Below are 26,578 nucleotides of genomic sequence, written 5' to 3' on the forward strand. Positions count from 1 at the left end.
GAGAGAGAGAGAGAGAGAGAGAGAGAGAGAGAGAGAGAGAGACGAAAAAAATTCCATAACAAAACTGAATAGTAAATGTATTTTTATCCCAAATTTTCAAACTTCTTGCGGAGGGTTTCTCACTTCCGTGGGTGACAGTGAGAACGAAATAAATATAGTATTTAAGACCGAGGTAAAAAGGAGCGTGAACAGAGGGGGAAGAGGGAAAAATGAAAAGCTAAAGTGAGACAGAGATCTGTGTCCAAGTTTACAAGGGTTCCTGGAAGGTCGTCCACCTCCTCTCTTGGGCCTCTTTCATGTGGACCGCATACTCTTCGCCCTCCCCCTCTCTCCCTCCCCCATTCTCATCATTCATCTTTATCTTTCCTTTTCCCAGGCGCCTCGAAGATTTTACTTTACCTCCCTCATTCTCAAAAAAAAGTTCCAACGGTTCACTAAAAAAAAAAGGAAAAAAACGAGGATAAAAGAAAATTGAAAGAAAAAAACGAACACAGACGCAATCAAGTTTTCATACGAGAAGAGAATCCACACGCCTTATCTTATCTCACCAACGCGCATATTATTGAGAACTTGAAACAAGATAACAAAATTCCATTGCCACGATTTCGTAATTCAATTACATTTATCAATATTTTAAAAATTCCAGCCCAATTGTCAAAATTCTTAAAACATTGGTTCAATTGAATAAACTAAGACAAAGGCCATCTTTTGGCTCGTGCGTTTTCATACGCGAAAATGTAGGAATAAAAACAAAATCAACGATGTAGTGCCTTATCCATATACATGCACGAGAGAGAGAGAATGGGCGTGAAGTGCGAGGATGGAGCCGTGAGAGGTGGAGCAGAGTGGGAGGGGAGAGGTGGTATGCGGGAAACGTTTTCCTGTGTTCCCACGCCGCGTCGTTGTCCACACATATATGCATCTCTCGTACACATTTAAACACTCTGTGTACAGTCATGTACACACTGACGCGCATAAACACCATCCCTTTGGCCCCACTCTACGACCAACCGTGAGGATCTTTTGCGTCTTTGACTCCCCACTTCGCTGGGGATAATATGGAATGTATCCATTGGAGGGGAGATTGTCGAGTCGGGCTCTCTGGACCGCCTGGACTGCCGTTGTAACTCAAGTAAATGAAAACGAGGCAAAAAAGCCTTTCAGGAGCTGCATGAAAAAATAATAAAACTAAATGTTTACATCGTGATGATCATCTTCAAGGTGATTTCCATTATCATTATTTTCCATTTGTATATTTATCGGCATTGGTAACCATGTAGATCATTCCGCACTCGCCTGATATGTAGATATTCTGAGGGGCATGCTTGAACTGCTATTAAACCCAATGAACCCCTTCAACCACTGTTGACATTGGCAACATTCCCTCACGTGCCAGGTCGCTTCAGCCCCGGGACTCGTGACGTCTGATCCTTCTGCATATAATTCTACTAGTAAGCTTATATGACAGAAATATTTCAACCCAAGCTATTTACGAAAGAAAAAATTGTGCATTCTTCAAAACTTAATTATAAAGAATTCAACATTTTCATGATCGCTCCGGTACACGCAGAGATGATAATCACGCGGGCTTCCCTCCCTCCCTCCCCCTCCCACCCCAAGTTATTTTATAAACACGTATGTTTATATATAAAATATAACTTTAAAAAAGCCAGTGGAAGATGGTTGTCATTCCTCGTTTGGTTTACTTCTCATGTTTCTGCTGCATTGCCGGGTGTTCGAAGTACCTTAACTAAACGGGCATCTGCACCGGCACACCTTGGTTGGTCATTGGTCTCTGGGATTCTTGCCCCTCTCTCTGTCTCTCTCTCCCGCCCCACCATATACATACAGGTATACATTGGCTTCACGGTGTTCCACATAAATACACAAATACGCGTATATACTCAGGGCTACGGCCGCATTCCACGGCCCCCGCTGTCGTCCCTACTCCCATCCTATACCCGTCTGGTGTGCCCCTCCCCCCACCACCGTCATCATGCCGGTGAGGCCCATCTTCTTGGGGCCCTTTTATAATACTCCACTGTACGGGGGCGCCGCTCTTCGTCCATCTTGGTCAACTAGGCTTGTGTGAGTCCCTCCAATCTCTACTCGTGTATGTTATTGGTGTGATGAAGGAAGGAAGAGGGGGTAGAAGCCGAAGCACGCAGAAATATTTTGTTTACCTCAAGTCTCTGAGTTCTTTGAATCTGGCGGCACTCGGCCTCGCTTCTCGGCAGGGCGTCTTTCTCAATCGAACCCGATATATACAAGCCACTAATACGTAACTACCTCTCTGTCTTACCTGCGTTGGCAACTTGGAGGTTTGCTCATAGGTACCTGCGACCTCGGCCACGTAAGAAAGAGCTGCGGGAACTACTTTAGAGCTTCCCTCCCGCCTTGCCCCCTTTCCGCGACCGGCTACTTATACATTCATACTAAACATCGACTTCATGTCTCTTTTTTTTTGTTCTGGAGAATTTTAGAATTTTTTCGCCGTAACGGAGATATATTTTTGCATTCTTCCCCCGTTGAAGGTTTTTTTGAGTTTCTCTCACCTCGAATTGTCTGTGGATAATTTTGAAAATTTTTCTTGGTAATTTAGCTCTAGCTGTTCGAATTTTGTCTGGAGCACTGTGGGTAGGAATTTGGGAAGTGTGTGAGAAACGGAATTCAGTTCGAACCCACCTCAACTCTCACCAATAACACTCAACATCGTCGTCACGAGAAAAAGGGAGAGGGATAGAGACGGTAGGGTAGGTAGTAAGAAGAGCTCAAGATATATAGCAGCCAGCAACAAATGAGGTCCTTCTGAGAATCGGCCCACCGACACAGCGCCTATGGCCCCCCCTTCACGGGGGTGAGAACCTCAAATTTATTTATTTATTTATTTATTTTCTTCGGCTTCTCCCTCTCTACCGCTGCCTGTTAGTGAAATCGGAAAATATTCTATTGGTGAGTTTTACACCAATAGAATTTGAGATAGAGTTTTTTTTGGGAATTTTCATGATCAGAAAAAGAAGATATTGAATGAAGGGCTAAAGAAAACATACTCTTTATCGAAGCCTCTCCTCTCCTCCTACGCCCCTCTCTGTATTATATTCCATAGCTCTGGCGCCATCGCAGTGTTTTCTGTGAATGACTGGTATACAGCCACCAGCCCCCAATCCAATTCGGGACGCATCAGATAGGCGCTGAGCCGTAAGCCGCGCTCACAAGCAATGAGAAGATTTCGTCTCCTTGTTCTTCTTGTTTGTATCCTCATTCTTTATTCCACTTGCTTCTTCATTTTTTTTTCCTTTTTACTTCGTCGCTTGGAACCTAATTGGGGCAGGAATTTTTCGGAGGCCTCTGAGAGTCGTTGGCTGCTCCCGCGGAACGACCGTGGCCTCAAAATCAATGCCGATCTTCAATTCTGAGAAAAAAGAACCTTTTTCTCTCTCTCTTTCTCCCCTTCTCCCTGTCTCACTCTTCTCTTTTTGTCTAAATTTCATTTTCATTCTAATTTTTTTTTTTTTTTTTCAATTTTTTTTCTGCTGTTTATTCGGCCTTTCCTCATTTATTCAGCCTCAAAATGAATTTTTCCTTTTGTTGTAGAACAATTTTTTGGGTAATAAGAATGGAGAAAGAATTCTAGGAAAAAAAATTCAAAAATACCGGACTGTTTTAACATTCAAATTATTCGGATAACTCTTAGCGCCGCAGAAAGAATGTAGAGACGGGAAGGAGAGGGCGAGGAGGATTTCTCGAGACGTCAAGGGGGGGGAGTGGGGGGACTCTTCGATTCCGAGAACCTTGGGGTAGGTCCTTTGAGAGACGAAAAAAATCCAGCCATAAAGAGGAGCCTGTATCCTGTGGGAAAAAGGAAAAACGGAGGAGATAAAAGGAGCCAAGCGACAAGCTTTTCACAACCTCCAGAGCCCCGGTGAGATTCAAAATTTACACATACAGAGTCCAATGAAAAAAGAAAGGACCAGAAGGAAATGGACACGAAATTCTAAGAAATATTCTCATGCTGATTAGTCAGTCACTAATGTCATCAAAAGTTGAGTTTGTTTTGCGTAAATTAGAGAAAAAAAAAGAAGAAGTAAAACTGAAGAGCGAAGAACTGAAAACGAGAAGTTTTGAGTTGAATTTCTTGGAAATTTATGTGGTCGAGAAAGCCGGATAAAGCCTATGGGTGGTAGTAAGGCGCGAAGAAGCAGGGGGACAGGTAGATATATACGTGAACGGATACTGATGCGATAAAAGCGTGAGAAGAGACCAAGAAATCGAAGGCCAGCGCCTTTACTTCTCCGTTTTTTATCCTGCTTTTGCTGTTACTTCTCTCTCTCCGTCCTTTTTTTCATTTTTTACGTTTTATTCCATACATTCTGATCATCTTCCTAGAAGGACTTTTGAAAATTTGGCCGTGAAAAAAAAAAAACAAAATTCATATCCCGGACCTTCGTCAAGGGAACAGTTTGCCTCTGATGCACTGGTTGGTGCTCTCTTATAAAAATATTGAGTGTTCCCAGAATAATTAATAAAGACATGTGGTCATAATTCATCGTAAAAATGAATGAAGGGGTTTAACCTCAAAAAATAATAAATGAGTTTGGGTGAAATCGAAATCCATAAACTTCAGTCGTTTGTCATCTTTTATTTGCGAGAATTTCATCAGTTTTGTAGAAGAAACCATCCTGCGTGACAATTTTTGGCAAGCAAGAATGATATGGAGAGAGGCAGACGAGTTGTACATCTCTTCTTGTCTTACTTTCTACCTCCAAGTTGTCAGTCACATCGTTAATAAGGTACAGGTCGCTCACCACTTCCAATATCCCCGTTCAGTTTTGCCAGACACTTTGACGCGCAAACTCCCGGCGACTCTCAGTCTGCTACTTGGAGGAAAGTAATTTTTTTCATCGCCTGTAAGCCAGTTTTTTCATCCACTTTATTTGCCGAGTAATCCATAAAATGTTTAATTAAGGGGCAGATATTTTTCAGGAAGAAATTCCATGGAAAAATGATTTTCTCGCTGTATTCCAGTTAGTGATGCCGCGAGATATTTCACGAGACATCACGGGACAATACTTTGGAGGGATTGTCTCAATCTCAGTGAACATGGAAATTTTTAGTCTCGTCTCAGTCTTGAAATACGCAGTATCGACTCTTCTTGTGATGACGCCGAGTCAATTTATCTCATCTCGGTTTCCAATTTTTTGCGTTTTTATATGACGAAAACCGAGACAAAACCTGAGATTATACATTAGAAAACACGAAAAATATCACGAGACCGAGATGAGATAAATTGACTCGCAGTCATCGCAAAAATTTTCATGTTCATTGAGACTGAGATGATCTTTCTGAAGTTTTGTCTCGTAAAGTGTCTTGAGGCATTACTAATTCCAGTAGTACTGTTGGGAAACGAGATAAGCCGAGTGATTTTCGTCATAGATTAATTTTTAATGAATATTGGTGTATGTAGGGACGATAGACAGATTTTTAAAAAATTGATCCCATGAAATATACACTGTTTGAAATTTTTTTGAAATTTCATGGAAGATATTACAGTAAATCTCATGAGAGTGACATTGAATTGAATTTAGGGAAAAAGTGGTTATGAAATTTCAAGTTTTAAGTAGAATTCGCGGAAATTCATGAGTTTTCAGTGAGAGTGAGATAGAAATTTCACAACTTGATTGAATTTTCAGTGGAACATGAATATTCAAAACCAAAATGACATGAATTATCGATTTTTCCCTGAATTTTCATGATTTTTCAGAATTTTCACGCAATAATTGAACTGAAAATTCAAATATTTTATTGATTTCCAGATCATTTGACCAGAAAATCAATGGAATATTTGATTTTTTTAATAAGATTTCCTGAAATTTCAATGGAACTTGAACACGATAAAAATTTTCGGAATTGTGGCCCGGAAAATTCAGACAAAATTTTTTAACCCTGTAAGCAAGGACTCATTTTCAACTGAAATTCATCTCGTTTTGCTCCACCATTTCCATCCTTGTGATGTTCTCCAACCCATATTATCAGAATGAGGGGGAAAAACTCAAAGAAATAACAACCATACTCTTAATGTAATAGACCACAAGGACTATCAAGTCCTTTGGTACTTCTCCCCCTGCCACTAACCATTGAATAAACTCCATATACAAAACGTTTCCCTTCGTTATCAGCGCCCGAGCGACCCACCCGATAGTCAGTCAAGACCTTGTGTATGATACTAGACGCAAACATACGACTTTTCATTCATGAAACATACCAACACAATCATCAGCATGTATGGGAATAGGGCGGGATAAAATAGTAGCAGTGAAATTGTTGAAACGGACCGGAAACCATTGAGGTCAACTGCCGCACACAATCCTATCAAGAATGAAATATTTTCTCATCGTTTCATTCATTAATTCATTGACACAACTTAGAACTCTTGAGAAAGAGAAAACAAATCGAATGATATTACGACAGAGCTAACGAAATTCAGTTCTGTTTTTTTTTTAATCCGTTGAGACGGAAATGTTTTTTTCTCCTCCTTCGCTTCTGGTATGAATGAAGTGAGGAATGTGACAACTCTTTGCTACTATTATTATATTTAACGGTACATGAATGTATATTTGCCCAAGACGAATTCTTGTGGTTCGGTATGTGATGAGTGTGATGACCCCGATATCGCGTCACGCGTCGAGTTTCGTGGGACGAATGCAGGGCGGCCAAGTTACAGAAGAACGGAATAGAGTAAGCGAGAGAGATCGAGCGGGCGAGCGGTAGGTTGTGTTGACGGGGGCGCGAAGGGGCGAGGGAGAGGGAGAGACTCTTTGAATTAGGTTGGAATGCATCGAGATGTCTCTAGCCAGCGGATATATAAGGTATACTACACTACTTGACTAGGGAAAACGTGCACACCTTCCCTCCTATTTCTACCGCTGCTTCGTCTCTCACTCAAGCTCTTTCTCTCTACCTGCAATGTAAAGAATGCCATTCATAGATTGTTGCATACATCAAGCCTGTAGACATTGAATGGTAACTGATGAGAATATATGAAATTGAAAATGAAAAATGTCACTGCGACGTGGAGATGGAGTTAATGTGGGTATCAGTGGCGAAATGAGGGTTTAATTATTATGTTCTTATTAAAAATTGTATTTTGCAATATGGATAAATCATTAGGATACGCAATAAATGATTGATTCCTTTCTAAAATGTAGGCATAATTTATATTTGATTTTTTGGGAATTATTTGCACTCATTTTGTGAATTATAAGGGAGGGAACAAAATAAAAAATGAAAAAGTACAGAATTGGATCTAAATCGAAAGAAGTATGTGAATGCCTCTTCCATCCTTTATCAATTTCTCCGAATTTCATCCCACATATACCTCTTCTCAGTTCTCCTCTCTGCGGCCGACCTTTTCTTCTCCTCAAATATCCGAATGCCTCTGGCACCTATTGTCGGCTACTTTCGGATAACATAATGCATTTCAAACGGCGGCGCCTCAAAGATCGACGCCTCCGGGTGGATATTAGGAGGCTGCTACGAATGGAATTCCTCAGGTATCTAATAAATTTGTATCTTGAATGGGAAATCCGCCTCGATTGATCAAATCTTGATGCAGAAGCTCGAGTAATCCCACGGACAATTAACGAAAATAATCAGACGAGATTTTTACATGATAACCTTCAATCAAGTCAATAGTTAGACATTAAAAGATTATTCGAACGTAAAAAAATGTCTTTGCACCTTTTCACGTATTCATTACTGAACTGTTTAATCCGCCAGAGGAATCACAATGATGTCTGTGCGTGTTAGGCTAGTATAATCGAATGAAACTGGAAAAAAAACGAAATACATCGGGTCGACTCGGCGTCCCCTTTCTAGAAGATTCCGAGAGTCTAGTCTATCCACCTCGAGCCAAAAATTCAATCGGTCCTCGGCCCTGGCCAAGAGCCAAATTTCGGCACGTCTAGTTCCAATGATACTTCTCTTGAACCTTGAAAAAAAAAATTCAATACGGATGGAAAAAATATTTTTCGTCACCCCGGTCATGAAGCCTCGCTTCACGCGCCCTGCGCGTGCGAAAACGACGCTGACCATCGCTGTGACATAAAAAATTCTTCGTCACTCGATTGAAAAAAAAAATTCTAGCGGATATGAATGTAGAACTCGCCTTCGGTTCATCCTGCCATCTCATATTCGCCAGAAAAATTTTCTTCACCCTAATGATGAAAACTACACTGTTAGAAATTTCTTGGAATTTCAGTCACAACGTCATCTGAATTTTTGATGTTGTGAAGTTCAATACAATTTCAAAAGAAAGCGTTCACTAAATTTTTCATTCATCTTGAAAATTAAAGAGATTTGGATTTTTTGTGTTGAACAATCATTGATTTTTCAATGAAAGCTCGATTTTCCAAACTCATCGTGAAAATTGAACATCATATACAATTCAATTTTCAATAGATTGTGAATTTATAAATGCTCTTGCCTGAATTTTGAAAAATTTCAAGGTTTTTCAGTGCCGTATGGATCTGAAAATCGAGAATTATTTGAAAATTCACGAAATTAACTGATTCGTTAATGAAGAAACACAGAAATTCCGTGTAACTTTGTATTTGTTAAAAATTTCCAGCGTTTTCACTTGAAATTTCAAGAATAACTTTCCAACAGTGTACTATTTTGGTTCCTCTGTGAATGAACAACCATCAACTGTATAAAACCTTAATCATTCAATTAAAATCATTACGTGAACCCGAAATTTGGATTTAATGAAAGATGTCGTTGATAAAAAATGGTTCTGCGCAAGAAAGGAAATAAAAACGAGTGAAAAAAAAACTGAAGAAAACAGAAAGAGGGGAAGAGTAGAAAAGCCCACACGGGTCTGGCCGGATACTCATACTTCCGGTCCCACACATGGCTGCACGGGTTCCTCCGCTGTCGCCCTCCTCCTTCACCTCCTCCTCCTCCACTGTACTCACACACAAACGTCTCCCTTCTTATCCATGTGGCTTGATGTGCACATTTATAGGCACCAATGCATCCATACACTTCATTTGTGTACCCTCTTTTGCTTCCTCTTTTCTTACTCCCTGACCTCATCACAAATCCCCCTTTTTTCCTTTTTCTTTCTTCAAACTATCCTGTACAAAACACTGACTCATATTTATTTAAATACAGAGTGCAAAGACTTGTACAGAATAACAGAGACATATAATTCGGAATTTCACTGTACATGTCTGAGCACCGTTTTAAGCGCTTGGGAGGAATGTATTTGTGGCATTTTTATCGAGTTCTGCTCTGTGGGCTAAGTCTCCCTCTCTGCCACCCGTCCAATTGTGTTGGTGTGTCACGCAGGCGCAGTGGACTTAGACTGACTCGTGAAATAATAATTGCTCTCATTGACATTTTTTTTCTTTCCTCTGCAGTTCATTCACTAGTGTAACTATACATGAAAGAGGAGATATGGTGAACAGTGAGTACGCTTGCGCACCTTTCACTGACTACTCATACTCCATTCTACCACGCTACACGAGTCTAACAAGGATACTCGTTCAACTGCTATCAACCATCATTTGTTTTAGAAATTCCTAACGAGAAGAAATAACACTGAAAATTTTTTGTTGGATTATTCAGCTGTTACAATTCCCAAAGAAGCAGAATGAATTTTTTTTTTATCCACTCTTACGCTTGATAAACATGTAGATACCTGACTCCACGGCCACCCATTCACAAATTCTAACGTCGATATCGCCTTTGGGTGTGCGTTACTCTGACTCACACGATGACAACCAGTGAGTGAGTATGATGTTTGTGAATTCCGCTGTTGAGCGGCCTCAGCGAAAGAGAGCGCGATGAAGGAAGGAAGAAGAAGATAAAGATATGTGTGTTGGATGAGCGCGGGGTTAAAGGAGAGAAAAAAAAAAGTATATATATGAGTATATAATATTATGGTGTGGGGTCAAAACTTGAGGATAAGGGGAACAGAAACGTAGAGGAGGAATTTCCTGTTGTGAACATCTTCGGATGCATCTGCTGGTTGTGTCGTTCTGGTCCTCTCGGCGTATCAACTAATATACCGGGTGTACTTGTGTGGACGCTATAGAATACACAGCATGAAGGGCTTTCTCCTCTCACTCACGCACTCCTCAATCCCTCAGTCGTGCTAGCAATGACGAAATAGCGAGCAAAACAAAATAAATAACTGAAATGAAATAGCAAGAACATTGATGCACTGTTAAAAATTTATTGAAATTTCAGTCACAACGTCATCGGAATTTTCGATGTTGTAAGGTTGAATTCAATTTCAAATGAAAGTGTTCACTAAATTTCTCATTCGTCTTGAAAATCCAAGAAAATAGGGTTTTTCAGGTTAAATAATCATTGATTTTTCAATGAAAGCCTGAATTTCCAAACTCATTGTGAAAATTGAACATCACAAACAATTCAATTTTCAATAATAGTACATTAAATGCCCGAGCCGTGGAAAACATATCACCCTCCCCCACGGGCTTGCCATCCTCGCCTTCGGCTCGAAAGGCAATCTTGCACGTGGGGGACGGTGATCTGTTTTCCAAGACTCGGGCATGTAATGTACTATTTCGTGTCATGGGACCTGAAAAACGCCAATTTCGTGGCGCGCAGCCTTTTCAGTGCTGTGTGGACCTGAAAATCTAGAATCATTTGAATATTCATGAAATTAACTGATTCGTCAATGAAGAAATAATAGTAATTATCTAACAGTGTAACAAAATTTGAAGTGCAAATGAGAATTTTTTTGCAACAAATAATTGATCGTCTAGATACATCTGTGCCATTGTAGGGTGGATCCATAGTAGGTCATTGGCCGCGTTGGTTAAGCCACCGTATGCCACTGACCTTAATAACTCGAACGGATACGCTCCTTGTGCGACTTTACCAGTGGTGTATGGCACATAGACAAGGTCCACCAGTTTGATAGACTTCAGAATCACAGACCTCCAATGAGACCTCAACTACAAATAAAATTGGTCTCCATCATCCAGGCACGGCATTTGTGAGCGATAATTAACGTTTGTCCCCTGAAAGACATAAACAAAATAAAGCCCGACATGTTTGGACCTGAGCTTGCACACACAAATGCAGATGAACACAGCCTTGCAATATCGCACATGAACGAAAGAGAAGAGGAAAAAGAAAGAGTGGCACCATTGTATGTAGAGTAAGAGAGAAGTGAAGAGAGAGGACAGGAGTGGGGGGAGAGAGAGCGGGAATTCGACAACGATGCAGGTCTGTTTGGCGGCGAGAACTGGCGAGAACGGCGGTCCTCTTCTGAGAAGTAACGGGTCTGTTGTTTTATCCCCCGTGCGCCTCTCACCGCGCCTTATCCATTGGTTTTAGTGCGCATGTGCGCGCCAGTGTACATACCACATACACAAATGGTCGTGTTCGGACGTTTTCGTCATCACCGGCTGCGAGACTCAGCCACCTAAAGTACTCGGGGCATCTAAGGCAAAACGCCACAAGAGGGCAACCACTCTTGAGAGAGTTCCACCGCGAGAGATTGTGTGGCCACCGGGGGCCAGTCTCGGGAGAATTCGGCAAAAATCTGTAGGGAGTAGCGTGTTGCGTGCGTTGGTAGTGCGCAGTTTGGTGCGTCAGAAAGGCGCGTATCGTTGCGTTCAAAAACGCTCGGGCTTAATTTGTGTAGTGGCTGGATGATTTAGGTGTGTAAGTGAGTGGGCATGGCTGCGAGGGTTGGTTGGGCGTGTGTGCGTATGGCGTTTAGTGAGTGTGTATAGTTCGGTGGGACGAAGCGTGGCAAGTACGAGGCCGATCTTTTACTCAGTGTGGGACGGGCTACGGTACTGTCCGCTTCGTTGTAACTTTCACTCTACATTTTTGTTTTCACTCAACTCTTTGACGCCAATATACGCAGTTATTTTATTATTTTTTACGAGTGATTTTTCATTCACGCTTGGAGGGTTTTTTTTTTTTCCATGGTGTGAACATGTGATTTTCGGCTATCAGTGGAGATTATGGAGATCATTAATGTGTGCCGGAGTGATGTGGAAATACCCTGGTTATGTTTGGATGAAAGAGAGATTGCCACACGTGGGTCGATGACGCCGCAGCGCGACCGGAAACGACGCGGCTAGAACCCCCCTTCTTCGCGACTCCTACTCTCCCGATTCGGTTGTGCCGGCCGATTCACACGAAGACTTTGAACTGACAATTGATCGGATAAAACAATGACACGTGCTAAAATTTTATAGTTAAAATGAGGAGCGGCACCTCCTCAGCTGCATTCGAATGTCGCTACTTTAGTAGTACTTAAGTAAAACATCGTCATAACTAAGGTTTTTTTATGTGTTCAGTTAACTGTGTGCCGACAGAAATGACCAAGAGTGCTGAAAGAACAGTAGAAAAAAAACGCCCGATGGAAAAGAAAAATGAGTCGAGCTCATTGGATCGGTAATTGAACGATTTCTTATGGCCATTGATGCTTTAATGGGCCCTCCCCCTCGTTGTTTCTCCTCCTTACCCTTTTAACCGTGCGTCACGCTACACTACGGTGCGCCATAGTACTATAGAGACTTCCGGCCTGGACGCAGGAAGTGAGACACGCGTGGATACCGTGTGTATAGAATCGTGTGTTCCCATAGTACGGGAGGGCCCCCAGTGCATTACCTCCTTCAAACTATCAGAGCTGAGCGTAATGGAAACATCGGCAATTTCGAAAGTGAAAGAGAGGAAAAACATCAACGGGAAGGATTGTGCAAGCAATTATGGATAATCAGTACAAAGTATGCAATTTTTTTTTCATCACTGATATTCTCATTATTTCTCTTTTTGCACTCCGAAGAGAGGAGGAGGCGTTAATGAGAGGCACGATGGAATGCTGTTCAGTGACCTCTCTCGCTTATTTACCATTTTTATTCCGTCCTCTCGGTGCATTCAGCCTTAAAATCAAAACAAATCAAAAAGACGAAGAAAATAATTTACACTAAATGAGGACTTGAATAAATTTCATGTTTGCCATCAAATTCCCCCTTGAAAAAATATAGCGACCACACGTCAAAGGAGGGAACATCAGAGTCGCGTTGGTTCACGATTACTGCCGTAGCGTCCACTGTACGCTGGAGTACCTCAAGTTCATCGCTCCCGCGCATGTGCAAATAGATATACAGTGCATAATACACGCGAAGCATAACAACACTGAGGCATTCATATCCCTCCCGTTTTTTAAATTTTTTATTTCGTTTATTATTGTTATTGTTTTGCTTCCCTCATTTCCCTTCGGGTTCAAAGGAACTTTAATGCCATAGCGAAGAGGCATTTTACCCATTTTTAGTAGTATTTCATTATTTTATAATGACAGGTAGAGAAATATAGCAAAAGATTTTACGAAAATATCAATAATATATTGTTGAGAGACAGAAAAAAAATATGCAAAAGGAGAAAAGAAACGAGTTGAGAGGAGGAATCGGTATCTTTTCGGTCTCGCCGGCGGCTTGTTTACGTCGCGCCGCAGTACGACGGGGTGGGGTGCACGGGTACTGATGGCTATCCAACGAATAGAGGGAGTACGGCAGCATCGGTGCCACGAAAAAGGTGGTGGGGCGAGGGGGAAGCTTCCCGAGGAGTCCGATATGAGGGCCCAAGCAGCGTGAGAGCGGGCGCCTTGGTCGGGCCATTTAGTGCAGTGGGCGCTCTCCCCTTACCCTCGTCTTTCTCCCTCTCGCCGTTTCTCTGTTCCTCTTTTTCTCTTTCTACCACACACTCTTCCGATTGCCCTCGGACTTTGTCGAGTTCCTCCGGAGAAAATCAACGAACCTGAGGTGCAACGAGTGGAGAGATTGGCGCGAAACAAGGATGGACAAACAACTGTCTGAGTCGGCGACTGCCATGACAGAGCGGAATGCATGAGAAACCGATGGCCAGTGACTCCTCTCTCCTTCTCACTCTTTCTCTCTCCCTCTCCCTTCTTCTTGTTACTTTCCCCCTTAAAGAGGTAAACCCAAATAATACCATATCTGCATTTCGCTTTTTTTAAAAAAAATTTCCACTTCAAATCGTTACAACTTCCCCTTGAATAATTCATCTCGCTGGTATTGGTATGAAACAAACGTTCTATCGGAATGCGATAAATTGTCATCGTGTATCCTGTGCCAATCCCCCCCTCCATGATATCTACAGTTGCAGGTACCTATGTTCCATTCGCGTCGTGTGTCAATCGGTCACTTAACGGTCACATGCGTTGTCATATTAGCGATTTTTTTATTTTCCTGTTTTTTTTATTTCAATTCCAAGGAATGCCAGATATTCCTCTCCCCTGTTTTGCGCAGTATTTCACAATATATTAACCACAGTGCTGAATCGTATGTGCACCATTGACGAATTATATGCATGTTGAAAAAGTCGTACACATATCCACAGTCGGTAAAACAGCTTGTGCAATTTTTTTCTCGTTTTATTGGACTCCGTGCGTGCCTCAAGAGTGTCTCGGTTGGGTCATTGACTCTTGGTTTCTTCTTTCTTCGAATCCTGGACCTCCCAACTCTGTCCTCATGGCCTCAGAGGTATGTGCGTGCATCACCTATACTGTTTAGATCCTACGTACAGGTTCCAATGCAATAATATACCTCTCTCGTGCTCTTTGTACTCATTCATATACCACATGAATGTGAGAATTGTCGATTGTTTACCTGTTATATCTCTTTGTAATCTCTTTTTTTGTTCACCCAAAAGCTTTATTTGCGCAAAATTAATTAACTTTTTGACTCTCATTAAATCGCGGTTACTTCTTAACACTCATCTACAAAGAGTGGGAAAAAAAGCCCGTAAAGAAATGCTAATTGGAGCGGCTAAGGCTTCTTTATTAACACCTAACCACTTTGAGATTATCGGCGGGACCGTACACTCAAAAATTTTTTCTCAAATATTTACATTTGATACTTTATGCCCCCTCACTCTGTGCAGCAGAAACCTCGAAAAATTCGGAGCAGTTCACATGGTACATAATTTTGCAGGCAGGGTGAAAAAAGGTGCTCAAATAAAAGTAAAAAACAGTGAGAAACTATGAATGAACCTCTTTAATACCTCCTCGCTGTTCATGGCTCCTCTGTCCTCCCGCGTTCTTCTATTCTACGACCCGTTAGTCAGACGCTCGACAAATACTTGCTCAGATTCAGAGCGGTCCCCTCGTTTATTAGAAAAAGCCGGACGGCACGGATTCTTTGCCTCCCACTTTTCAAAATTCTGACAGGTTTGACGTTGAGAATTGAGGTGATAGTTGATGAAAAAAATAACTGCACTCATCCCTTCCACTTCAGTGCCATATTTTTATCAATCATATTGTTAGCATCTTCTAGTCTCTCAAGCGTAAAATAATAAAAAATAATGATAATGTGTTTACGACTCAGAGGCATTCGCACGCGTACTGTACCCAAAGAGTAAGGTACTCTCGAGCGTGAGGGTTGGTGGGGAGTTGTGGGGACAGTGGCGATGTCCTAGCGAAGGTCACGGTCGGGAATGCGGTTCGCGTCCGTCGGTCCAAAGCGGCGCGCTTCTCTCTCTCTCTCTCTCTTACCCTCGTTTTCTTCGCCATTCTCTTCTTCTTTCTCGCTCGCCTCCATCTCTATCGACGTTAGCGCAGTTTGCAGAGGAATGTACCAAATACACTGACCACCGTATACTCGTCCTACCTCCATCCACTTGTTTACTTCGTCTCAGGAGATACCCTCCCTTCACCCTCTACTTCCCGCCCATCCTACTACGTTCGCTATCCCAACCTGTTCTCATCACACGAGAGCCCAGCCTCCGCATCTTTACTTTTATTTTATTTTTTTCTCATCTTTAAATTTTATCATTTCGCCTCGCAGAATTATGCGAGGCAAATTGAAAATTTTGTTATCTAGATGGTTAATATGAGCTATTGAGTCTCAAAAAATTAATCGAAACGAGTGAAGAATCTGAATTCATTAGTTTTTAAATTCCTAGAGTGCTAATGCGTTCATCTAGCTGGCCTAGTATGCATCGCGTCTCAGCCCTGACCCACCCAAATGATATACCACGTATCGTGCGCAGTTAAGGGGTGACGGGCGCCGCATGAATGCTGAGAGAGTGAAAAATGTAACACAAAAAACGTACGATCCAAAGGGGCAGGGGGAGACAGCGAGAGAGGGAGAACCGGGAGTAGACTGAAATGCGGGGACCGGTGGTCGACGAGCGATGACACCCGTTGATGTTAAAACGCCAGTAGAACCCAGGGGACATGCTCGGAAGAGAGGGGCGCAGGGTGGAGGATGGGGGAGCACCGAAAAGAGTGAAAAGGCATGAGTAGGTGAAACGAGTTGAGGGGCGACAAAAGAGAGAGGATAGCTTTAGGGGGTAGTGAACCGCGCCAGAAAGTAGAGGGGTGTGTGCACTCGCCTCACAAATCAATATTGCTCCTCTCTCGCTTTCTCTTCTTGAAGCCTACGGGTGAAGAGCCCCTCTTTTTCTCCCCATTGCCAGTTGTGGGCCAGTACAGGTAAGGGTTTTTCATAAAATGTGTCACCCATCCACCCAATAGCGATTTCGCTCGCAGCTGCATACACGCTGGCATATGTCGGGGGCATTCTTAAGCCCCGAGCTGTGCGAGAGAGCGTTGGCCCGTAAATCCCCCAAAATCTCATTTGAGAGCGGATATTGGTGTGGTAAATTTTTTGGAAAAGAAAAATGAAAAATTATTATTTATTCCTCATTTCACCGGGTGAGAGAACAATTCATGAAAATCCGTAGTCCAGTGGGAATGCGATTAAGACATTCAAAGAGGAGGGCTACAATTACTCTCACGGAAGAGTACAAATCTTACAAGTGTTGTTGATGTACATTCGTTTGGCATCGTGGACTCGCTTGTCCACTAGTTCGCGCGCTCAGCGTCATTCCAAACGTCAGTGGTGGGAGAGGTTCATTCAGTGCGAGTAAAATTGTGGTTTGCGCAGGCGCGGCACTCCACTCGACTCGTTTCTCGCGTACACACGTTACTCACGCTGAGGCACCATACCATGCGGCCACTACACACCGACGTGCCTCCGCGCGTATCGTATTCCCGTCCCTCGCCCTCTGTTCCCCCACCGAACAACCCTCATTTCTCTCTCTCTCTTTCTCGCTCACTTCCCCCCTAACCATCGGTGGCTAGCTGTATCCTTGTCCCCCATCATCTCGACCCCTCCACAGTGAGTGCTGCTTCTCACCCCTTTCACTTCTCTCTTGGCTCCCTTTGGCGTTGGCATTCCCCTTTTCGCCGTTTTCGTACTTGTCGTGCGCGCCGCGGCACTCCAACGGTTACGCGACAAGCCTGTATATGTGCACCATCCAGTCTCTCGTGTCTCTCTATCCTTCACTAATACCTTCTAGAAATGCCCAGTCTCGGCAGACGATGGGTAGAGGGCGACACTGGTGGATCTCCATACCACAAATTCTGTTGAAACGGCAACAGTGCAAATGGACGACTGATTGAACTTTCAACTATCGCAATGCCAAAGTTGACGTTTATCTTTAATTCATATGGATTCTGGAGTGTATGTGAGAAACTATTTTTTAAAATTTATTTTGGGGTTGTTGAGGGTGAATGGGTAGAGAATTCCGAGTTTTTTGGGTTAAGTATTCTTGTTGAGAGTTGAGGTCATTTCCCTCTGATGTTTACATGCGAAAAAGGGACCTTCGAGGATTGAATGATTTTTGACATTTTTCCTGATTTCCATTCGTCAATTATTTTATCCGATTTCGGATTTTCCTAGATTTTACTGCTCATACATTCTATGAATTTTCAATGGTACCTTTGCTTCAACTGGAGAAATGGGAGAAACGTTTGGATGAGATTGATTTATGGATCCACTAAAACGACAGATGCATAGACAGGATTGAGCCCCCATTTTTTTCTCCATTCTGTTTCCTCTGACTTGCCATTTGGAAGCAAGCACCTGGAGAGCTGGAGGCGCACGTAGAGTAATCTTTAAAAATTGCTGAGACAAATTGAGTTGGTTTTATATTTTACAATGTGAATTGTAGTAGCTGATGAGCGAGGGAAATCAGGAACATGTGTTATTTTTTTCCCTGCCTTTTTTGTACCAAGGAGAGCTCTTTTGTGGGGGCTTTCAGGTTGGCCGTAGGCTTTTGAAGGGCTTCGATCGAATTTCAATGAAACAAAATTGATCCATGTCAATATGCACGATGTGCACACTTTTCTCTAAGGCAGCTCCCATTTTGATGGAGAAATATACATAGATGATGAAATGAGATCATATACACCTCTTGTATGGCAACTCTATTAAACTTGGCTGGATTCTCCAAGAGAATACAAACTTACGGCCTTCGTAAGTCTATCTCGACCAAACACAATTTCCTCCAACAACAGGAATTTATGAAAAATCGAATTTCAGGTAAATAAGGAGGACGATGATGCTTTTTTTCCTAATGAAGAAAAGTAGCATCTCAGAAGTTGAATTTCAAAAGATTCAGATGCCCATAATATTTGAAAAAGGGGAAAGTAGCTTACTTCAACTGCAATTTGCCTCAATAGCAAAAAGAGGATATAATCTGCATCAATTACAAATTTGTAATGAAAAAATTTTGATATAGAAACGGCGCCGTGAATTTTTTGTTTCCAGACGGAAAATAATTTCTAAATAGTAATTTATTCACTTTATTATTGCAATGGAAAAACAATTTTTTACGATATTATCGTTCGATTGAAATATTTGATAGAATGCAATCATACAAGGCACCAAAATTTACATTCACCACTAATGATTGAATGAGTTGTTTTTGCCCTTTTCATTCTCAGAATAACATTACGACAGTAATTAATTTTTAGTTCAATGAAAATAGCATTCTCAATACAAAAGAGTAGCTTTAAAAATCTATGAATATTATTCTTCCCCAATTTAAAGTCTCCCTGAGGGTAATAAAATTGTTGTGGCTGTAAAATACATCATCCCTGGAGGAAAAAAAATCCGGGAAATGTGTCTTTACACCTACTCCATTCTATATATGGTACGAAATAGCCTATATTTCGTTGAAGGCCCCATTTTCCGCCCTCTCTGTCATTTAACCCGGGATGTAGTCAGGGTTTATACGTCTATATACCCGATATGTAGAGAGTACATATGTGTATAATATATGGTGAAGTGTGTCCCGCGCATTTTCGGTGGGTACATACGGCCTACACGCGGCCATGTTTGCGCGGGTGTCGTGGGCGTGGCGTCGCGACGCTGGAGCGCGCCACAGTCGTCGGCGAGTAGTGTCGGCTCAACTCCCCCACTTGTGCCCCACTATTCAACCGCGTGGCGGCCACTGTGGCCAATGATACCGCGTGGCTTCGCGAGTCCCTCGCTTGTATTTCCCCCACTTTTTCAATCCAGTCACCCTCTTCAACAGTCACATATAAGACGTTCTAACATACCAACTCGCCCCGTCCACGTTTTAAAATGAGGGTGGGGGAGGATAAAAGAATCATCAAATTCTATCATTTTTCATTAAAAATATTCAATAAGGTCAATTTAATTGGACATTGATGAAAAAAAAATCACAATTTCGAATGCTTTATTCACAATTTTTTCATTTGTTCTGTTACAGACAATTGGTAGGCCGAATTTTGGTGGATATTTTTCGAAATGCCGTCGATCATTGCACGTGGCTCAACGTCTCCGAGGTGATGCAGCCCGTTCACAAGTTGGTTAACGACACAGGTGAGTCAATATAACAATTTTCTGGTTTTTCTTGCTTGTTCTCGTAGTTTTATCAGTGAGGATTGGAAATTAATGACAAATGGACAAAATCCTTCATTATTGTTGCCATTGCACTGTATTTCGCTTGATTTTCCTCACATTTTCCTGCACAATTCAATTTTCTCATGAGGAGAACAATTGAATTACACTATTTGCGCATTCTCGAGCAATGAATATTCAATAATTTGTCGAATTGCTCGAATGAAGTTTCTCAAAAGCGCATTATAGATATTCTCTCGCTGCAGTTTGAAATTATTGTAGGTAGAAGGGATGAGAGAAAGCTTCTTGACGGGTCCAGTGTCTCGGGGGTATCTTTGTCACCGGAAGTGAGACACCCTGGCATCTAAGAATGAGTCAAACCAGAGAAATGGGGGGAATTTATTTTTAAAGCCTGAACCCCCACGAACTTGCAATGCTCTTTAGTCTTCCTATTTTTATTATTAAACATCACTCGGATGTATTTTTCTTTTCGAAGGAAACAGCATTGATTCTTTAAATAAGCACATTCCCACAAACCTCACCGGCAAAACTTCTGATAAAAGTCATAAATTGGCAAGCATGTTATATTTAGAAAAAAAAAGGGGGGCAGAAATGCCTCTACACGATAGTTTATGGTTACAAGAGAAATATGATATTGTGGATTGACTTTGATTTCATCACATGTCATCAGTCGAACTAGGAACAGATTAAGGGGGAAGAGGACGAGATGTCGGTTTTTTATTTTTAGTTCTTTATGAGGGGGCCCTTGGGTTCCCTTCAAGTAAAGAGGAAGTGAAAGATAAGACATAGTGATAGATCGTCAGCAACTGCAGCCCAAACAGCAGTCGTATATTCGACTTCCTCAAAAGATCAAGGATCATCTTGGGGTCTAACACGCGCCAACAGTTCATGATGAAAACGCCAGCTTTTCCCGCCCTCACCCCTCAATCTAGACACGCGCGCCTAGTCAGTAGATTTGGGTTTTTCAGTGAATGGGGGAAGAGAGGGAAAATAGAAAAAACCAGTAATGAGCCAGCACATGTTGCCTTCTGCTCCTTTTGCTTAAAGAAATTTGTGGAGAGGAGTGCGGGGGTTTGAGGAAGAAAAAAGTCGGGAGTTGAGGAGATTGAAGGGAGACAACTGCGCCCCGATCGCCCCAAATTGTAGCCTTCCCTTTCAGTAGAGTGATGAAGGAAATTTTTCGGGGGTGGGGATGAGGCCCTTCCCCATTTTAGCTTCTTCCTGGAACTAATTTTTCTTGTGAAAGATGCATTTTTCAATCAGTTGTATCCACGCGTTCGAAGCGAACGCTCGAGACTTGAGTGGTGCGCGCACTTCTTGTATTTTTAAAATCAATTATTTCGATCAAAGATTGCTGAAATCAATCTTTAACTAATTTTCTTGAAAAACTCGTGAAATATAAGTTCAGTTCAGTCATGGTTTCCCGCGTAAAATTTACACACCGAATTCCTTCTTCGGCGTTGAGTGCAGTGAGAAGGTGAGAGCGTGAAGAGTGAACTGGTTCTCGGAAATCCCTCGAGTCCTTTTACCTAGAATATAAGAAATTTTTTCGGACTTGGAACATAAATACTCGAAAACTGGCAAGCCAGAGAAAGTTGTAGACCTGTGTTCACTTCCAGGAATGACTTATGAATTTGTACTTATGAATTTATGCATTTATTACAATGAAAACTATAAAATTTGCCGCTATTACAAAAATGTTGGCAGAATTGAATCAAAGCAAATATTCTGGGACATTGCTCGATGTATTTATTCATTAAAAATGTTTTTTTTTCCAGATGCTATCGTAAGACTGGAACTTATCGAACAGCTGCCGCATGTGGCGATGATATGCCAGGAGGCGCCTGAAAGATTTGGCAATGTTTTATCGAATCATTTGATTCATTTAATTGCAACCTTCCTTCATGATGAGGATCAACAGGTTAATTGATATTAAGAATTCATTCAAATAAGAGGGGAAAAAATCCAACTCAAGAATTTTTATACTTGATTGAATAATGATATTCTTGTTTGACTAGGTGAGATATTAATAAAATCAGTGATGATAGGTTCTTGATTCAAGATTTTATCTCGTACAAAAATAACTGAAATTGCCACAACGAAAATCGTCAATTCAATTTTGAAATCAATTTTTGTAAAATATATGTAAATTTTAGGGGGATAACGTAATTTCTATGAAAGCATTTCTTGAAGGGACTTCTATATCCCTTAGATTCAAAGAAAGTTCATCAGTAAATCTTAATTATCCCAGTTTTTCCAAGCGAAGGAAATAAAATTACGACAAATTATAGGTACGAAATTCCACCCACACAGCCCTCCTCACGCTCATCGAACGTGGTCTCCTGGACAAGGACTCCATTGTATTCGTCTTGGCGCCTACCCTCCTAATGATGGGGCAGCAACCAGCTAAACTTGAATACGTCACACTTGCCATTGATGTGAGTTTCCAACATTTATTATTCCATGATTTTTCATTTGATCAATGATTAACTGAGATGATCAATCAATTTTTCATTGCTATCTGTGAACGAGAGTGTAGATAATGACGGATTCTGGGTGAAAGACATGGGTAGTGAGATGTTCTTGCGACACTTCGCGTCTCACTACCTTGTCTTTCATGTGGCGTTCGTATTTTCACGTTTGTCATTAATTTTGTTATTTTTTATTTATTTACTTCACTCGTATTGGATTATTCCATGAATTTACCACTTGCAGGAGCAATTTGTTTATTTTAGGAATGGAAATTGAAGGCGAGGGCATGCTTTTACCATCAAAGCTGGTTTGTTATAGATTTTTGACTATCACAGCCAGCTTTGATGAGCAAAATTGTGTCCAATGTCAACCAGGGTGTGTTTATATTTTTTTTAATGGTGAACATCGTAGAGCAATCTTGACTATTTTTTTCAGGAAATTTTTGGAAATCGTTTGCGGTCCGGTACATCAAATTGGTTGTGGAATGTTATCAGTCATATCACAGCCACTTTGATGAGGTCGGCTCGTAGAACTCTTCTACAATTCATTCACATCGAAACTAACGATAGAGGAAAAAGGAGGGGAATTTCTCTGTATTCGTTTTTTCATCATAATTTTCTTTTTCGCAACGAACCCCAAGGGAGGAAAATACTCCGCAAGGAGGAAACGCGATCCAATCGTCAAAATGGTTGTGACGTGTTGTTTACTCTCATATCACAGCCATTTTTGACAAGTTGGATCGCCGTTTTTAACGTCAGCCAGGATGAGAAAAGAAAAAATTTAATAAATTTGCAAAATTGGGCAGCCGCAGAGAAAGACGAGGACGGATGAACATTGATAGTTGCGTCGCTCACAGAGTGGCTGTTGTATGTGTTATGTTTATTCATATCACAGCCAGCTTTGATGAGCGTCGCGGCATCTACAATTCAATAGTTATCAACAAAAGCGAGCAATAATGCAGAATTCCGATTTTTAATGCTGATATTTTATTGCTTAGAATTTTTTACATGTTATGTTTGATATGTTCCACTAGACACCCTGGATGTCGTTGGACTACCTATCTATTCTTACTATTTCTGAAATGAAGTGGTAAAATGTAATAAGTGGGCCTGATATCACTGTTGATTGGGCAATCGTCAGTGTGACCATTTAGTAATCAATGTGTGTACTTTAATACCGACACAGCATACTCTCGGCAAAGCGACCTGTTATACATAATGGATTCCCACCATTTTGTGGCACACTTGACGCTTTGGATTGCGACCCTACCAACAGAAATTATACTCACATTCTAATTCAACAATATACATATTAAATTCTATTACATTGAAATGTATTTGCAACCATTTACACATTCTGCAATCTGAATTCCACATTTTGTAACTCAAACTTGCAAATGTTCAATTTGTTGTGAGTTTTTCAACATGTATAATTTGATTAATCCGGGTCGCGTTTCATGGATTCTGTATTTCTCTTCAATTGCACATCCTTGAATTGTGCATGTCAAATTACACACCCTAAATTAAACATTCACACGTTTGAATTGTACAATGTGAAAATTAGATCACACGATATAGAATTAGAATGGCACATGATAATTTAGTATATTTTTTTTTATCGTCATTTTACATCGATCTGACTCGGTTTTGGCTATACTGCAAAGTCTGATTCAGACTTGAAATGATTAGATCGCACCATTCTATCCGCTCGAGTGTTGAACCCGGCACCTCGAATTTTAGTATAATTCAATATGTATGTCGTGTAATTAGAATGTGGTGATTATAATTTCTCTAGGTGAAGTCTTAATGCGAAATCTCACTGCATGTGCCGCAAAATGAAGACTCCAGAGTGTGAAATAGGGTATTTTGTCAAGAAAATGCAGTGCCGAATGGCGTTAAAGTATACCAATGGGTGCTTTCGGAACAAACTATCTGGACACCCATTTTGTAGCTTAATGAATTCCCTATATAAAATGTTTTAAGACATTCTGTCTCGAAGTTCATGACTTTCGAGATAATTCCATTATCTGTAGCATAAGATGAAACATTTGATGATTTTTTCTCAATGTATTTATTAATGAACCTTTGATTTGCGGATCCTTTCACAACATCAAAATATCGGCCGTTTTGCCCGTCAGAGTGGTTGTGATGTGGCGATTTTGTGAATGCATATCACAGCCAGCTTTGATGAGCGATACAGTACGATCAATCTCATCAGCAGTCCTACTTCGTTCCTCTTGTAATGAAATCATCCTATAACAAACTTTTTTTTCTTAATCAACGGAGAATTATCACTAAGGAATACAAATTCAACTTCAATTATTCTTCCTTAGGGTATGAGCAAGGTTGCTCCACTACTTGATCCCGCGACAGCCGAGAGACTGTTTCTGAAAAGATACCTGTCGCTATGTTGCGATGAAAATTTCTTCTTCAGAAAACTCTGTGCTATACACTTTGGCGAGTTTTCGGTTTCTATGGCCAAGGAGACGATTTATGAAAAATTGGTAAGATCATTGACTAACTCCTATGAAATTTAATCAATTTCGATTTCTTTAGTCATAATTGAATGAATTCAGGACGAAACAGAAAATAATTTCTAAATTAAAGCCCGATTATGTTATGTTGCAAATGTTATCTTTATTGTTTTTTGCTTTTCATTTGTTACTGTAAAATATAAAATATTTCCACGCTGAAATTTAATCTTACATTACGCAGGAGTCCTCAAGCATTATGAAAGTACAATAAAAAAAAGTCGAAAACAAGCAGGGATTCGAGACTTTTTGCGTTATTAGTCTTTTTCTTTCCTTTATTCCTACCAATTCCCTTGGTAGTAAGCTTCCAAATGGATTCGTAGCAATTCCTTGTTGTGACAGGCATCCAACCGTAACCACATGCTACAGGGCGTCTACAGGAAGATACTCAATCTTTTAATGAAATAGATTTATACAAAAAGTTACATATCTCCGAAACCGCTCGACCGATTGCCCCCATCGAAAATACTAACCTTTTATGTTATAAAAGTTAGAAGCGTACCAAATTTCAACTCTATATCTCCATTTTTTTTATCTAGTTATAGTGCGTAAAAATTTTTCATTAAAAACGGAAAAACAATATCTCCAAACTCTGTATTAACGGGGATATATATCTCCATTGGTCTAGATGGAGGCCATCGAGGCGACTATTTTGAAGAAAGAAAAATTGAAACCAGTGCAGTAGTTTTTCAAATATTGATAAAAAACAAAATTTAAACAAGTTGTTATATCTCAGGAACTACTGGACCGATCGGGTTGAAATGGCGCGCCAAAGTTGAGTTCAATCATAACTACAATGATCAAAATTTCAGACTTTTATCTACAAATTTCTATTATTTATGGTGAATTTTCTAAAAACTAATCACTAAAAACTCAAATTGTCATATACAGACATGATCCTAAAAACATAATTTATTGACATTTCATAACATTCTAGACCATTTGCAATCAAAATTACAAAATCGAAAAATTAATCAAATACAAGGTTTTCATTCGAAAGTTAACATTGACAAATAAATCAAACACACGAAAAAAATAGAAAATTATTTTTTACTGTGGGAACATAGTAATCGAGGATCATACACAATACACTCAAAATTTACTGTTGAACATGGTAAAAATTACGAGTCGGTATAGTAGAAAGCCGTAGAATAAAAGTAAAATTTAATTTGGCACGAGTAAAAATTCGTTCAAGACAAATCAAATTTTACAGTTGTTTCAGTATGGTCCTCGATTACTATGTTCACATTGTAATTTTTAATTTTATATTTTCTCCGTGCAGGGAGAAAATTGCAAATGAATAATTCATACTAACACGTGGCTGTCAGATCATCATTTGCTACGATAAATTATCCATTTGCAATTTCTTCCTTTCAAAAGCAAAATTTTTACTTTGGAAGCATTAATTAAAGAAACTAATTAGTTCATGAAATTTCTAGAATTCTTTCTAATTATTTTAGCTCCCAATATACGTGTCCCTCTGCAAAGACCCAATTTGGACAGTCCGAAAATCCTGTGCCGAAGTGATGGTATCAATAGCTTGCTGCGTATCACTTGAGCATCGTCGTAGCACCCTATCACCAATACTTGCCAACTTTCTTGACGATGAGTCGAAGTGGGTCAGATTATCAGCATACCAAATACTGGGACCTTTCATCTCAACATTTGCAAAACAATTCACTGGTTTTGCGTACAATCAGTATGGTGAACTTGTATTAACGGATCAACATGGTACCGAGCTCAGGTATAACATGTATGTATGCGCATATTTTTTTTTATTTTCACCCTTCCAACCCCTTTTATTTTTCACAAAATCTCCACAATTATTGTT

At 40.6% G+C, this 26,578-nt stretch overlaps 1 protein-coding gene across 4 annotated transcripts in view; it reads left to right on the forward strand.

Annotated features, from left to right (window-relative positions):
• Positions 1-26,578, forward strand: part of LOC107048516 (serine/threonine-protein phosphatase 4 regulatory subunit 1) — a 65,290-nt gene that overhangs the window by 34,810 nt on the left and 3,902 nt on the right. For all 4 annotated transcript variants that reach the window (XM_015271706.2, XM_015271707.2, XM_015271710.2 and 1 more), the window contains 5 exons: positions 19,594-19,706; positions 21,524-21,666; positions 22,037-22,183; positions 24,550-24,720; positions 26,208-26,500. In XM_015271706.2, coding sequence (XP_015127192.1) covers positions 19,594-19,706; positions 21,524-21,666; positions 22,037-22,183; positions 24,550-24,720; positions 26,208-26,500 — 867 coding nt within the window. The remainder of the gene's footprint in view (positions 1-19,593; positions 19,707-21,523; positions 21,667-22,036; positions 22,184-24,549; positions 24,721-26,207; positions 26,501-26,578) is intronic.

Source organism: Diachasma alloeum, unplaced genomic scaffold, assembly GCF_001412515.2.
Source record: "Diachasma alloeum isolate Michigan unplaced genomic scaffold, Dall2.0 Dall_scaffold_00194, whole genome shotgun sequence".
NCBI classification, from domain to species: domain Eukaryota; kingdom Metazoa; phylum Arthropoda; class Insecta; order Hymenoptera; family Braconidae; genus Diachasma; species Diachasma alloeum.